Genomic DNA, 13,068 nt, shown 5'->3' with positions numbered 1-13,068 from the left:
ACTCGTTTTGAATATACATTTTCGAAACTCACAACTGGCAGTGAGTAGTGGTCAGTATGAGTTTTGAGAATGGAGTGAGTGTTTCCAAAATGCGTCAACATATGATTTAATTATGACGAAACTAAGAAAGGTAGATAATTGTAATCAATAGAAAAACTATTAGATACTTATTCTAGTAAACAGTCAATAATGTATTTATTAATATGTTTAACATTTACTGTATGTCAATCATAAAAAATTGGTACGTCAAACTAATTTATTGGTTTTCACCACAGATTTCCCCACATCTACTGCAGATATGGTTCTAGGACCTATTTTATTCAATTTTCCAGATCAAAAACCATAAGAAATAACTAATTGTGCCCCTTACGTAATGTCCTAAAAATTTCAGTAACACCTCATTTCACTAAGCACACCAGGCCTAGTGGTTAACTCGTCATCGCAAATCAACTGATTTTGAAGTTGAGAATTCTAAGGTTCAAATCCTAGTAACTTTTACGCAGATTTGAATACTAGATCGTGGATACCAATGTTCTTTGGTGGTTGGGTTTCAATTAACCACACAATTCCGGAATGGTCGACCTGAGGCAGTAGAAGACTAAACTTCATTTACATTCATATATATCATACTCATTCATCCTCAGAACTTAATACCTTACAGTAGTTCCAGAGGCTAAACAGAAAAAGACCTCATTTCACTGGGGTAGCTGAAATCCGAGCAAAATCTTTCACTAACCGTTAACTCTCATACAAAGCAATTTAGGACATATTTTTATGAACTTTTTCAATTATTTTCACACGTAGAATAGATTATGAAAGTTTTTACATTTTCAAAACTCATTGTACTGACCACAATTCATAGCCAGTAAACTCAGTTTGGAAAATGGAATTGTACCTGAAACATGTCAACATATAATTAATTTAATTATGATAAAGTTAATAATGTAATTAATTTAATTAGTACAAAGTTAATAATGTATTTATTAATATTGCATTACTATTTTAAGAGCTTAGTAGAGGAAAATTTAGAATTATTCCTCAGAAATTATCATGAGCATAAGAACTTATATTTAGCTGAGAAGACAGGAAGGACAAAAGAGGAGAACGGGTAACTTAAAAGATAGCAAGGCAAATGATTAGAGTTGTGAAATGTATAACCCAATATGAGATGGATAGACATAAATTTTTTTTTTTTGAGTTACTTAAAAAGAAACAAGCAGTAATAACAAGTAAAAACAGCAAACTGTTTGTAATATACTTGTACAAATGCTAAATAAATGAAGTTTTAAATGCATTTCATAATAAAATCAAAAATAATAGTTTATTATTGAATAACAGTTTTTATAAGTTTAATAATATTTTTTTTTGTAATTAATATATTATACAATTATTTTACAATATTCTAAATATTAGTAAAACCAATGTAGCCATCAATTATCACCAATAGATTAGAGTACTAACAGATTGAGGTTCTAAGACAAAGAAAGCATAACCCCTATCTGGATCATGGGTGACTATTTCTACAGGTGAAGAATTTCTGAAAAAAAAATCAAATTCATTAAAATATAAAGAACTTGAACAACAAAATAAAAACTAATTCTATTTATTAAAAATCAATAAAAAGTGTTAGAGCATATCAAAATCCTAGATACAGACTAATAATTATTTAAATTATACTGATACACACAATTTTTATTTCATATCATGCAATACATGATTTTAATCTGTTTTTTGATGCTGAAAATGAATATGAACTCAGAATATTTCTATCACCCACCATTTTTAAAATTTTTAAATTTTAATTAAAGGATTTTTTTCATTTTTCAACGTATAGTTAGAATTTTAAGCTCCTATATTGTATTTTGTTAGCTTATTTTTTACTGTTTAAATTTGTTAACATAATTTGTAAGCTATAAATAAACAATACTAGACAAAGAATTAAATCATATCATAGTCACATGTTATGACACATATACCTATGGTTTGACGTGAACCAAAGGATCATGTAACCGATTGTTGTTTTTGTGTAACAAGTGTGTCTGGAATTTCTAACAAAATCTAAACATACTATAAAATATCCTTCATTGCAATCTGCAACCAGGCCTTTACCTCACAGTGAAATTATTCCAGTTCCTGAGCTACCTGTGAATGTATGTTTCGAAAGTAGCGATGAAGAATTGGCAGTACTGAAGAAGAGAACAATGATTTTGATTTTGAGTTATCTTTTAAAAAGCCCATCTTATATCACAAGGTGAATTAAATGACTTGGTTAGGGATTTAAATTTATCAAAAAATCAAGCTGAACTGTTAGGATCAAGACTGCAAGGTTGAAATTTACTTTAAAAAAAGGCAAACATTTTGAGCTTTCAAAGCCGACAAAAAGAACTTTCTCAGTACTTTATTGATGAAAATAATTTGGTTTATTGCACAAATATTTATGAGCTTATGTTGCACTTAGAACAAGTTCATAAACCTCAGGACTGGCAATTTTTCATAGATTCAATCAAGTATATTTTAAAAGCGGTTCTATTCTACTACACAATTGTAACAAATATCCTTCAATACCAATCGCTTATGGTATTAATTTGAAAGTGACAAATGATGTGATGAAAGATGTTCTTGGAAAAATAAATTATAAAAAATATAGCTGGAAATATGTGGTGATTTGAAAGTTATAGCTATTTTGTTAGACATGCAGTTAAGCTCCATTGAGTACATTTGTTTTCTTTGTGAATGGGACAGTCGAGCTAGAGATAAACATTATGTTACCAAAGAGTGGATGAAACAAGACAACTCCAAATGGGAATACTAATATTCATGAGCCCTTAGTTGAAACAAAAAAAATATTTTTACCCCCTCTTCATTTCAAGCTAGGACTAATAAAAATTTTGTAAAAGCAATGAAGGATAGTCCTGGATTTTTGTACATCAGGCAGAAATTTCCGAATGCAAGTGAAGGAAAAATTAAAGAAGGGATATGTTGGTCCTCAAATAAGAGAGTTGGTCAAAGATGATGTATTAACTCAATGTTAAATAATGTAGAAAGTGCAGCTTGGGCTTCATTTAAAGACGTTTGCAAAACTTTTCTCAGAAAACAAAAATCAAACAATTACCATGATATTGTTAATCAACTTATTACTTCATACAGAGCTATGGGATGTAATATATTTTTGAAAATACATTTCTTTCACTCGCATCTGGATTTTTTCCTGGACAATCTTGGAGACATAAGTGATGAACATGGTGACTGTTTCCACCAAGACATTTCGGTGACGGAAAGCCGCTATAAAGGGAAATGGAATACTAACATGCTAGCCGATTACTGTTGGACATTAATTCGAGATGTACCTGAGACTATCTATAAAAGAAAAGAATCAGTGAAATCATTCTAAAACAGATATGGCCATGCAGAATTATAAATTTTACAGATTTTAACTATATTTCCCTTAATTTTTTTTGTAGTGTAATTTATTTAAAACTACGGGTGATAGAAAAATTTTATTTACAGATCTGTAATGTATGAAAAAAATCAATTCAAGAAATGAAATCACAGTGTTATCATTCATATAAATAGAATACAAACAAAATAAAGTAATTTATTAGTCAACTGAAAAAAATAAAATATGACAGTAATATCGCTGAATTTTCTTATTATTTGAATAGAACTTAAAATTTAACAATTTCTCCAGTGTTGAACTGACTGGACCATTTTAAATTTACAGATTATTCTTCTTCAAATTATATGATCTTTCAATCAAGTACTAAGGGACTGTACTCCAATGTGTAAGACAATGTAGTTTTAAAAACATCTTGAAAGATAATATTTTTGGTTATTTGAATAAAAAATTAATATAAAAACAAAAATGAAATATTTCCCTTTAACTAAAATTATTTTCATGTAAGAACATCTCAATTAGAAAAAAAATCTTTGTTTGAAACAATAAAGAGTTAGAAATATTTATAGATTTTTTGAATGCAAGATATACTACCCCTAACCCCTAATAAAGAGTAAAAACTATTCCCTCTCTGATAATTCCAGAGTGAGAGAAAAATAATTTTAAAATATTCAAGTTTTGGGTTAAAATAGTAGAGTTAAATAGAATTTACAAAATTCCAGTTTTTCTCGTCACTTTTCAAATTTAAAAAAAAATTAAAGATATTGGTAAAACATTTCTTTGAAATAAATCCAAATTACATCAAAATTTAATTTATAAATACTGGATTTGTAAACTTGATTTTCTGAAATCAGTCATGAGATGCTATGAAGCAAACTAGGAAGCAAAATACCCATAAAAATGAATCTTTTTCTTCATAGTTTGACAGATGTCCATGGAAATGGATTTTTTTTCCTTAAAAAAAATAAACTCATAGCAGAGTTGATTTTTTTAATGTTTTATTTTGATTAATTTAAACCCAAACAATAATAATAAATGTTAACAGAAGAGGAAATATAAGAACCACTACACCACTGGCAAATGATAACATAAGTGAATTCAGTGTATGAATTGGTAAAAAATTATTAAAATATATTTTACTGAAATGAATGAAAGATATCATTTAGAATATGTAGTATACACAATCTCACAAAAAAGAGAAAGAATTTTACAACACATTCTTCAGGTGAAAATAAAGAAAAAGGTTAAAAAAGTGAAATGTGTATTTTTCTGCCATATTTTGTTTTTAATAAAAGCCAAATTTCTTTTACTTCTTTTCATGTTCAGCTGATGCTAATTAAAATAATAATTTTTGACACAGGTTTTCTCAGAATTGAATCCTCCACAAATTTTGTTGCAAAATTTTATTTGTTTACTTACAATTTAACAAAAATATTGCATGGCTGCTTGGAAAATTTAAAAAGATATGTTTTCCAACACCAATTTTCTGTTTTATAATAGATTTCTAAAAAAAATTACTGGAGATAAAATTCTCAGACTTGTTTTATTCAATTCTTTTTGGTAAAAAATAATATGAAACCATCAAATTTATTTCTTAACGTGAGTTCCAAGAATTTCAGCTTCATTTTACCATTCGTTGCAGAAATCAGGGCTAAATATTTTTGATGCTTAAAACATGAAACAAAGCATTTTTAGTCACATGTTTGTATGAATGTTTTGTTTTTTTTTATTTTCATTTACTAGAATGTATGCTGACGACATTCCTTTGTTTCTTTATGATACTTTGCTGTATATATGTCTAAAGAGAGAAATACAGAATTAACAAAAAGTGAATTTTGTTATTGATTTTTGGATTTTATATATCAAACTGAATAAACAATGTTTTACAAAAAAAAAAATTGTTTTGCCTTTATTTTCATCTGTCCATCACTTTGTGTTTTTTAAAGAAAAATCTATACCTCAAGATCAGCTTCAGGAATCATAATAATTGATACACATTACAACAATTTCCTCAAATAAATACAAGATTGCTGTGTAAATAAATTTATAAATTTCAAACTGGTGGCTGTCAATTTTTTAATAATTTATAGCTCACTATTATTTCAAATGTAGTTATTGCAAGATTTTTCATTTACTTATACTTAAATATTCATTTATTCATTAATTGACTTCGTTAATTCAAACCTTGCTGCTCTGATCAAGGTTTTTCACACATTTTCTTGATCTTTCCAGAAAAAACAGGATAATTCCTTTTTCACTGGAAAGAGAAGCTTATTTAAAATCTTTTAAATGGCTTCAGTTGTAATCGTTATTAGCCATTTCAAATGCTAAAAGCAAGAATTGAAGCTGCAGAGCCACTTGTTTTGCTATTTGATCAATGTAAATTTTGGTAATCTAGAAAAAATGTTTTGTTGTATATGAACTTGGCTACTGACATTTTATTTTAATTTAGAACTTTAAATTTCTATGAAATTATGGTTTTATTTTTATATATACAGTGATTTTTAGTCCTGTTACCCAGTTGTTAATGTCTGGTAATTTTTTTCTAAGAAAGGGAAATTTTGTTCTGTGACATGAAGTTGATAGCACTACTCAACCGGAATAGATACGGCAGTGTGAGTTGATTCTCCTTGAGGTGTGTGAACTTTTGTGCTGTTTCCGGTCGTGTTACAAACAGAATGTCTTTTACCATAGAACGAGTTTTCATTCTTGAACAATATTGTTGCTACGAAATCGTACGCGAGTGTGAAATAATCATTTCAAATTAAATTTGTTGGTATTCCTCCGCCAGAAAAAATGTCAATTTCTAGGCTAGCAAACCAATTTCGAGAGACAGGTAGTGTTTGCGACAGAAAACGTAGTGGTTGACCAACTCGCTTGACAGATGATGTTTTAGAGAATGCAAAAACAAGATTGCTCAGTTCTCTACGGAAAAGTTTACGAAAACTTTCCACGCAAGTTGGTTTGTCATATTCGAGTGTTCAGAAAGCTGCTAAAAAATTTAAATTGTATCCGTATCGCATATGATTAGTCCTTCAGCCTCCAGATTTAAACAAGCGATTGCAATATTGCCGTTGGTTTAGGTCTCTCGTAAATGATAACGGAATCAAATTTTTAAACACAGTGTTTTTTAGTGATGAAGCTTGGATCCATCTTGATGGTTATGTGAACAGTCAAAACCGTCGAATTTGGGTGGCTGAAAATCCTGATGCTTTAAAAGACAAATCTTTGCATCCTGAAAAAATTGGTGTGTGGTATGTGATATCTCGTCATCGTATAGTCGGACCCGTATTCTTTGAACAGACAGTAAATGGTGAATTATACAGGAATATTGTGCGCCAATTTGTGTCCCTCCTAGAACCTCAAGAACAGTATTGCTGGTTTCAGCAAGACGGCACTGCATGCCACACGTCTCGGAGAAACCATGGATTTTCTGCAAGAATTCTTTGATGATCGAATAATAAGCAAGGGTTTATGGTCTCCAAGGTCCCCAGACCTCACATTTCCTGACTACATTTTGTGGGGCTATATTATGTCCAAGGCCTTCAAAAACAATCCTCACACTATTGATGAACTTAAAGTCAATATTACAGACTTAATCACGAATATTTCCAATGCAACTCTTAAAAAGGTTTCTGTTAATATGCTGAAAAGAGTCCGTGTGTGTATAACCGCAAGGGGTGGGCATTTTGAGCATATTTTTTAACAATTATGTAAGTAATAGCTTTTTATTAAATCTCTCTTGTAAGTAACAAATACATTTTTTATTCCACCTAAATTTCCCTTTCTTAAATTACATTTAAAATTGGGTAACAGGACTAAAAAATCACTCTGTATAAATATATATATATATATATTTTTTTTTAGTATTGCTATAATGCTATATATGTTGTGTGATTTGATTTCTGTAACTCACAAACACACATATATATATATATATATATATATATATATATATATATATATATATATAAATCTCTTGTGGGTCATACTGCAACTTAATGCAAATTATAAGTTGTTTTTGTCTCTCTAAACTTTGATAGAAAATATTGCATAACATGAGTTAGCAGTAGGGAATCAAGATCTGAGGGCAAAGAAATGACAAGAATAATAATTCCATTTTCGCCGTAAATAACCTATTGATTAGAGTTATATGCAGTGGTTCATTTGTTAAGATAAAAATTATTATGACAATTATTTTAAAATTGATGATTACATAACCAGTTTTGAATACAAATAGAATGACTTACGGGTTGAAATAGATGATAGTACGACTGCCATCTTGATTAAGAACTCCAAGTTTTTGGATACTATTATCAGGTGCTGCTGTTGGTAAAGGCCATCCACCGGTACTACCTGTAAATGGAGGATAAGGAGAAGAAAATTCTGAAGAAGCTGATCCTGATGGTATTTGTGGAAGGGATTGTCCATGATCATGCAAAAATTCATTCACTTTGTGTACATCTATTACAACTGATCCTGGTGGCATGAATTTAGAAAAGTGACCCATTGCATAAAACAAAGGCTGTTTGTAAAATTCATTTGCTGTTTCATTAATAATTACTGATGCATCGCAAGAGAAATTCCATGCATTGGGGCCACCATTTAAATTTAATGCTAAGTTCCAATCAATGTAAGTGGTCACCCAGTGATTAAAATTCTGAAACAAAGAATAAAACTTAGTACTCCTCAAGTTCCAAAATTGAATTAGTTCAATAAAATTACAATGTCAGTAAAAAGACAATGATCATAAATTATTTTAGTAATTTTAATTAAGTTTTTTTATTTATGGTAATTAAAAAAAAAATTAAATTTATATTAAAGTATTTATGTAATTTCTTTGCATACTTTTTTTCATGCTTCATTATATTTCAAAATATAATAGTTCACTTTTGTGAATTAAAGGTAATTTCTCTATATCTTCTATGTAATGTTTATGTTATGGAAGGTTTTTGGGTTTGATTCCCAGTTGGGCTAGGCATTCTTTTAAAGCTACAAAGTTCATCTTTTATTTATAATTTTGATTGGGAAGTTAGCTTGTAGTCTATAACCAAATATTGGTTAACATTACAGAAAACTAAGTGATTTTAATATAAGTAAATCAGATTTATTTAAAAAACAAATAAATCAACCTTTATGAAAATCACAATAGAAACATCCATAAAAAATACAAGACGACAACATATGTCGTGGGGAAAAAATTCTACACATGTAAATAGATAAAACTGTAAAAATTATACATCTAAACAGTTAAAATAAAAAAGTAAACAGTATCACTTTAGTCAAATCAGACAGAGTCAAATCACACAAACATTACTGAACCAGGATCTAATCAACAAAAGATCAATATTTAGATATCATTAATAAATCTAAATACATAACATAAAACGCAGAAAAGTATTTCTTGAAACAAATCCACCCCAAAACTCTGTCCAGTGCTTTCCAAATATACACAAACATCAAAATTCCTATGCAATTTGTGATAAATCATCAAAATTATCCTGAATACAAACTTTATAATACATATAGTCAGTATTATCAGAATAATACATAAACATTCATTAAAAACAACACAACTTCATAAAGATAAAAAATTTAACATATCCTATAACAAGTTATTAAACATAACAAAAAATAAACTTGTACATTTACATTCCAATAACAGAAACACTCTTCAGTCTTATAAACAAATTCAAGCAAAATAAAGTATCAGAAGAATACACCTCAGAGATTATAAACATACTGAACATTATTATAGTATAAAATTACTTTTTATTAAAAAAAAATAAATAAATATAAGTTAAATTTAAAACTCGACGAGTTATGTTTAAAAAAAAAGTTTTTTTAATTACAATTAGTATACATGTAATCGTAAATAATTAACTGTTATCATCATTATGCATACATGATAATGTGTTATAAAATAGGACGATGTAATATCGAATGAGTCTAAGACTTTAATAGAACAATGTGCATTGTACAGATCCAGACTTAGACTAAATTATTATTTTTACAATTAGAATAAAGAAGACAAAGGTTGCACAGCTGCATTACATTCTTTATCACGGTAGCTTTTCCTAGAAACTAGAGTTAGGCTACACATGTGGCTTATGGAATGCAATGCATCAGTTATATTACTGTAATATAACTTATATATATATATTACAAAGAATCTTCTTATGGGCTGCTGTATTATTCCAGTTTTCTACAATGATTATTTTGCAACTCACAGCACACATCTTACAAGTATACTAATTAATATAAATATGTTGATGACACTACATTTTGTATAAAGGCAGAGTAATGCTATATAAACAACTATAAAAAAATCTGATGCCAGAGTGGAAAAATGGAAATTCTAATCACAAAAGGTGGCAAAAAAACAACTGAAAAGTTTTTGTTAAAGCATAATCTTATTTAAGTTTGTTGGTTCGTCAATAAAAAGCAATAGCTTTAGATCATTTTGTTATATTTTCACTTCTGACTTCATAAATAATAATACCTATATATTTATATATTGTTTGAATATAAATTTTTTGATTAAAAAAATTAATGTGCGTCTTTGTATTGACAGGTTCATAAAACACTTATATGTTAAGGTTTCTGTATTTATTTTGATCTGTCTGAGGCCCGTGATAAGAAGATTGAGATAATTTGACTCTTACACGTTATTTATGAGACAGCTTGTCTGAAACTTTCGTTGGCTATTCAGTCTGACACATCTAAAATATGATGATGTAGTAAACCAAACAGGTATTAAAGAAATAGACATCTTTTAAAAATTCTACCAGCTTTACTACTTGTTTATTCAGTGTATGTTAAATACTGCTTAAATTCAAAGAAATGTTAACACTGGTTAAATCATTTTGCATGCATACATTTATGTTGTATATACTAATAAAAATTAGAAGGCCCAATTTTATATGATAAGCACTTCAGCCACAGATTGAGCTTTTAGTTGAGCTACCAGATAGAAAACAAACTTTATGGAAAATTCTACAGGTATACCCTCAACCAACCCAAACCAAATAAATACCTAGGAAACAGAATATCTACAGCTGCTCACACAGGTAATAATACACTGGATGTCCAGCCAAAAGCTACGAGGTTGAGATATGTGGGTAATAATTTAAATAAACATGTAATGAAATTTAAACTTATTTTTATTTTCATACTTACAAAGCTGATGAAGGGGGGAGACTAAGCCACTCGTCATGCATTTTAGATAAATAATTTTTAATACTATGAAAACACTACTATTAAAAATATGTACTTTTGAATTTATGGATGTACTTTTTAAATTGTTGTAACTTGCATGAATATTTCAATTGGAACGATTTCAAATCTTTTCATGAATCCTGATCTTTAGTTTACTAAGGTTATGAGAGATGAAAAGTAAAAAGAGACAATCTACTTACTGAGGAACCATGAAATAAAACAAAAACCCGATTAGCAGTGCTTCAAGCTCCCTTCTGGTGTAGATATTCCCATCCACGCTTACCATTGTCCTCGAGATCAAGATATGTTTAATCAAGACATGAGCAGCAGATTTATGAGTCTGTTTTACATTGAGGAGCTCAAATACTAGCTGTCACAAATTAATATTTTAGGAAAAGCAAACTGAAGAAGTATTTGAAAGGTAGCTAAAATATTACCGGAGAACAGACTCTGGCTTCTCCAGCAAAACAGTTGCCCATTTTCAGAATTATATGGCATGAGGCAGTATCCAAGCAAATGATAAATTTGTGGCCAGATAGCCACTGGAAGGTGAACTATTCGTTCTGTCTTGCCTACTACTATTTCAATTCTTTAGCTGTGGCACTGATTTACAGTCAATCAAGGATAAATGAATATCTTTATTATAGTTAATTACAATTAAAACAAAGGTAATGAAAGTGACAAAAAGAAGGATAATAATGGAATAAATATGATGATAGGGAAACATGATAAATCAAAAGTTGCAAAATTTTGATTAAATTTATTAAATCAAAATTCAATTCATTAATTCAGTTTATTAATTTATTTTGATTTAATTTTATAGTGATAAATGTAAATAAAATAAAAGCAATTATCAATTATCACAGTATAGTTAAAAAAATAGCTTTGTCATTTTATTTTAAACAAAAAAAGATCAATAATTTTGTCTGTAATCCCATATATGAGGGAAAGACAACAAGTAAAGTTAGATGTAAAATCTCACATTACTGATTATTCTGCTACAAATTGTAACCTCATATCCTCTGTACATTGGGAATATTATTTCATTGTTATCTGTACGTATTGTTATCTGTATTAGCTGTGGCACTGATTTACAGTCAATCAAGGATAAATGAATATCTTTATTATAGTTAATTACAATTAAAACAAAGGTAATGAAAGTGACAAAAAGAAGGATAATAATGGAATAAATATGATGATAGGGAAACATGATAAATCAAAAGTTGCAAAATTTTGATTAAATTTATTAAATCAAAATTCAATTCATTAATTCAGTTTATTAATTTATTTTGATAGTGATTAATGTAAATAAAATAAAAGCAATTATCAATTATCACAGTATAGTTAAAAAAATAGCTTTGTCATTTTATTTTAAACAAAAAAAGATCAATAATTTTGTCTGTAATCCCATATATGAGGGAAAGACAACAAGTAAAGTTAGATGTATAATCTCACATTACTGATTATTCTGCTACAAATTGTAACCTCATATCCTCTGTACATTGGGAATATTATTTCATTGTTATCTGTATGTGGTTATATTTTAAGTCAATAAAATGTGAGCGGCTTTTTCTGATTGCACCAAGGGAGAAATGTTCATAGTGATACAATTTAATAGTAATTCAGAAGGGGATAAGAGGTTATTCATACAATGTAGCAGCAATATGCAATAAGTTGTTTGAGTGGAACCAAGCTGTATGAATAGATTGGTAATTTAAAAAAAAAAGGTGGAATTTTTCTTCATGATACAACAGAAAGGTAGGCATTTCATAGAAAAATTACTACATCTGGTTAAATAAATGGTTCACAATAATTGATGAATTAATGATAATGAAAGTGCAAATAAATTGGATTTAAGTTGTAGCTTAGTATTTTCAAACATCTTCAATTTTGAAAAACTGTTCATAGAGTCACATCAATTAACAAACATCCATAAAGAGAACTGTTTGAAAATTTCCCAGCTTTTTAAATTATTACGATGAAGATAATTAATTTAAAATCATTTCTGAAGTGGATAATAATCACAATGAGACATGTGTCCAATATTCAGGTCCCGAGAATAAGAGACACAGTTTAGTTACGAAATATCCTTCATCTACAGGAAAAAATTCATAACTGATAGGTCTGCAAGAAAGTTAATAAAATTGTAGGATATGAAAGGTTGAGTTTTCATTAACTTCACGTGTAAATGTGAAATAGTGGGTAGTTAAAAATGCTGTGATCTACTGTGATCACTGAAGGAAAAAATCGGATCCAAAAGGTGTAGTAAACTGAAAAAATATGATTTTGATTCAGCACAATGCTGCACCTCTTAGAGCCTAAAAAAAATATCATTTTCTTTCAAGATCTCAGTTTTGAGATCTGAATTGACACGCAACATACAATCCTAATCTGGCTTCTAGTGAATTTCACTTTTTGGGCTACTGAAAGAACTGTTGAGGAAAACATTTTTGCTC

General features: G+C 28.7%; 1 protein-coding gene across 1 annotated transcript in view; it reads right to left on the bottom strand.

Moving 5' to 3' along the window:
* Positions 1-1,294: 1,294 nt before the first annotated feature.
* The window catches only part of LOC142319835 (uncharacterized), a 108,517-nt gene continuing 96,743 nt past the window's right edge, over positions 1,295-13,068 (bottom strand). The window contains exons 19-20 of the mRNA XM_075357508.1: positions 7,645-8,054; positions 1,295-1,537 (exon numbers count right to left, since the gene is read on the bottom strand). Coding sequence (XP_075213623.1) covers positions 1,438-1,537; positions 7,645-8,054 — 510 coding nt within the window. The 3' untranslated portion in view covers positions 1,295-1,437. The remainder of the gene's footprint in view (positions 1,538-7,644; positions 8,055-13,068) is intronic.

The sequence above is a fragment of the Lycorma delicatula genome, chromosome 2, assembly GCF_047948215.1.
Source record: "Lycorma delicatula isolate Av1 chromosome 2, ASM4794821v1, whole genome shotgun sequence".
Classification (NCBI taxonomy): Eukaryota; Metazoa; Arthropoda; class Insecta; order Hemiptera; family Fulgoridae; genus Lycorma; species Lycorma delicatula.
This window is presented reverse-complemented; position numbering and strand designations above follow the sequence as displayed.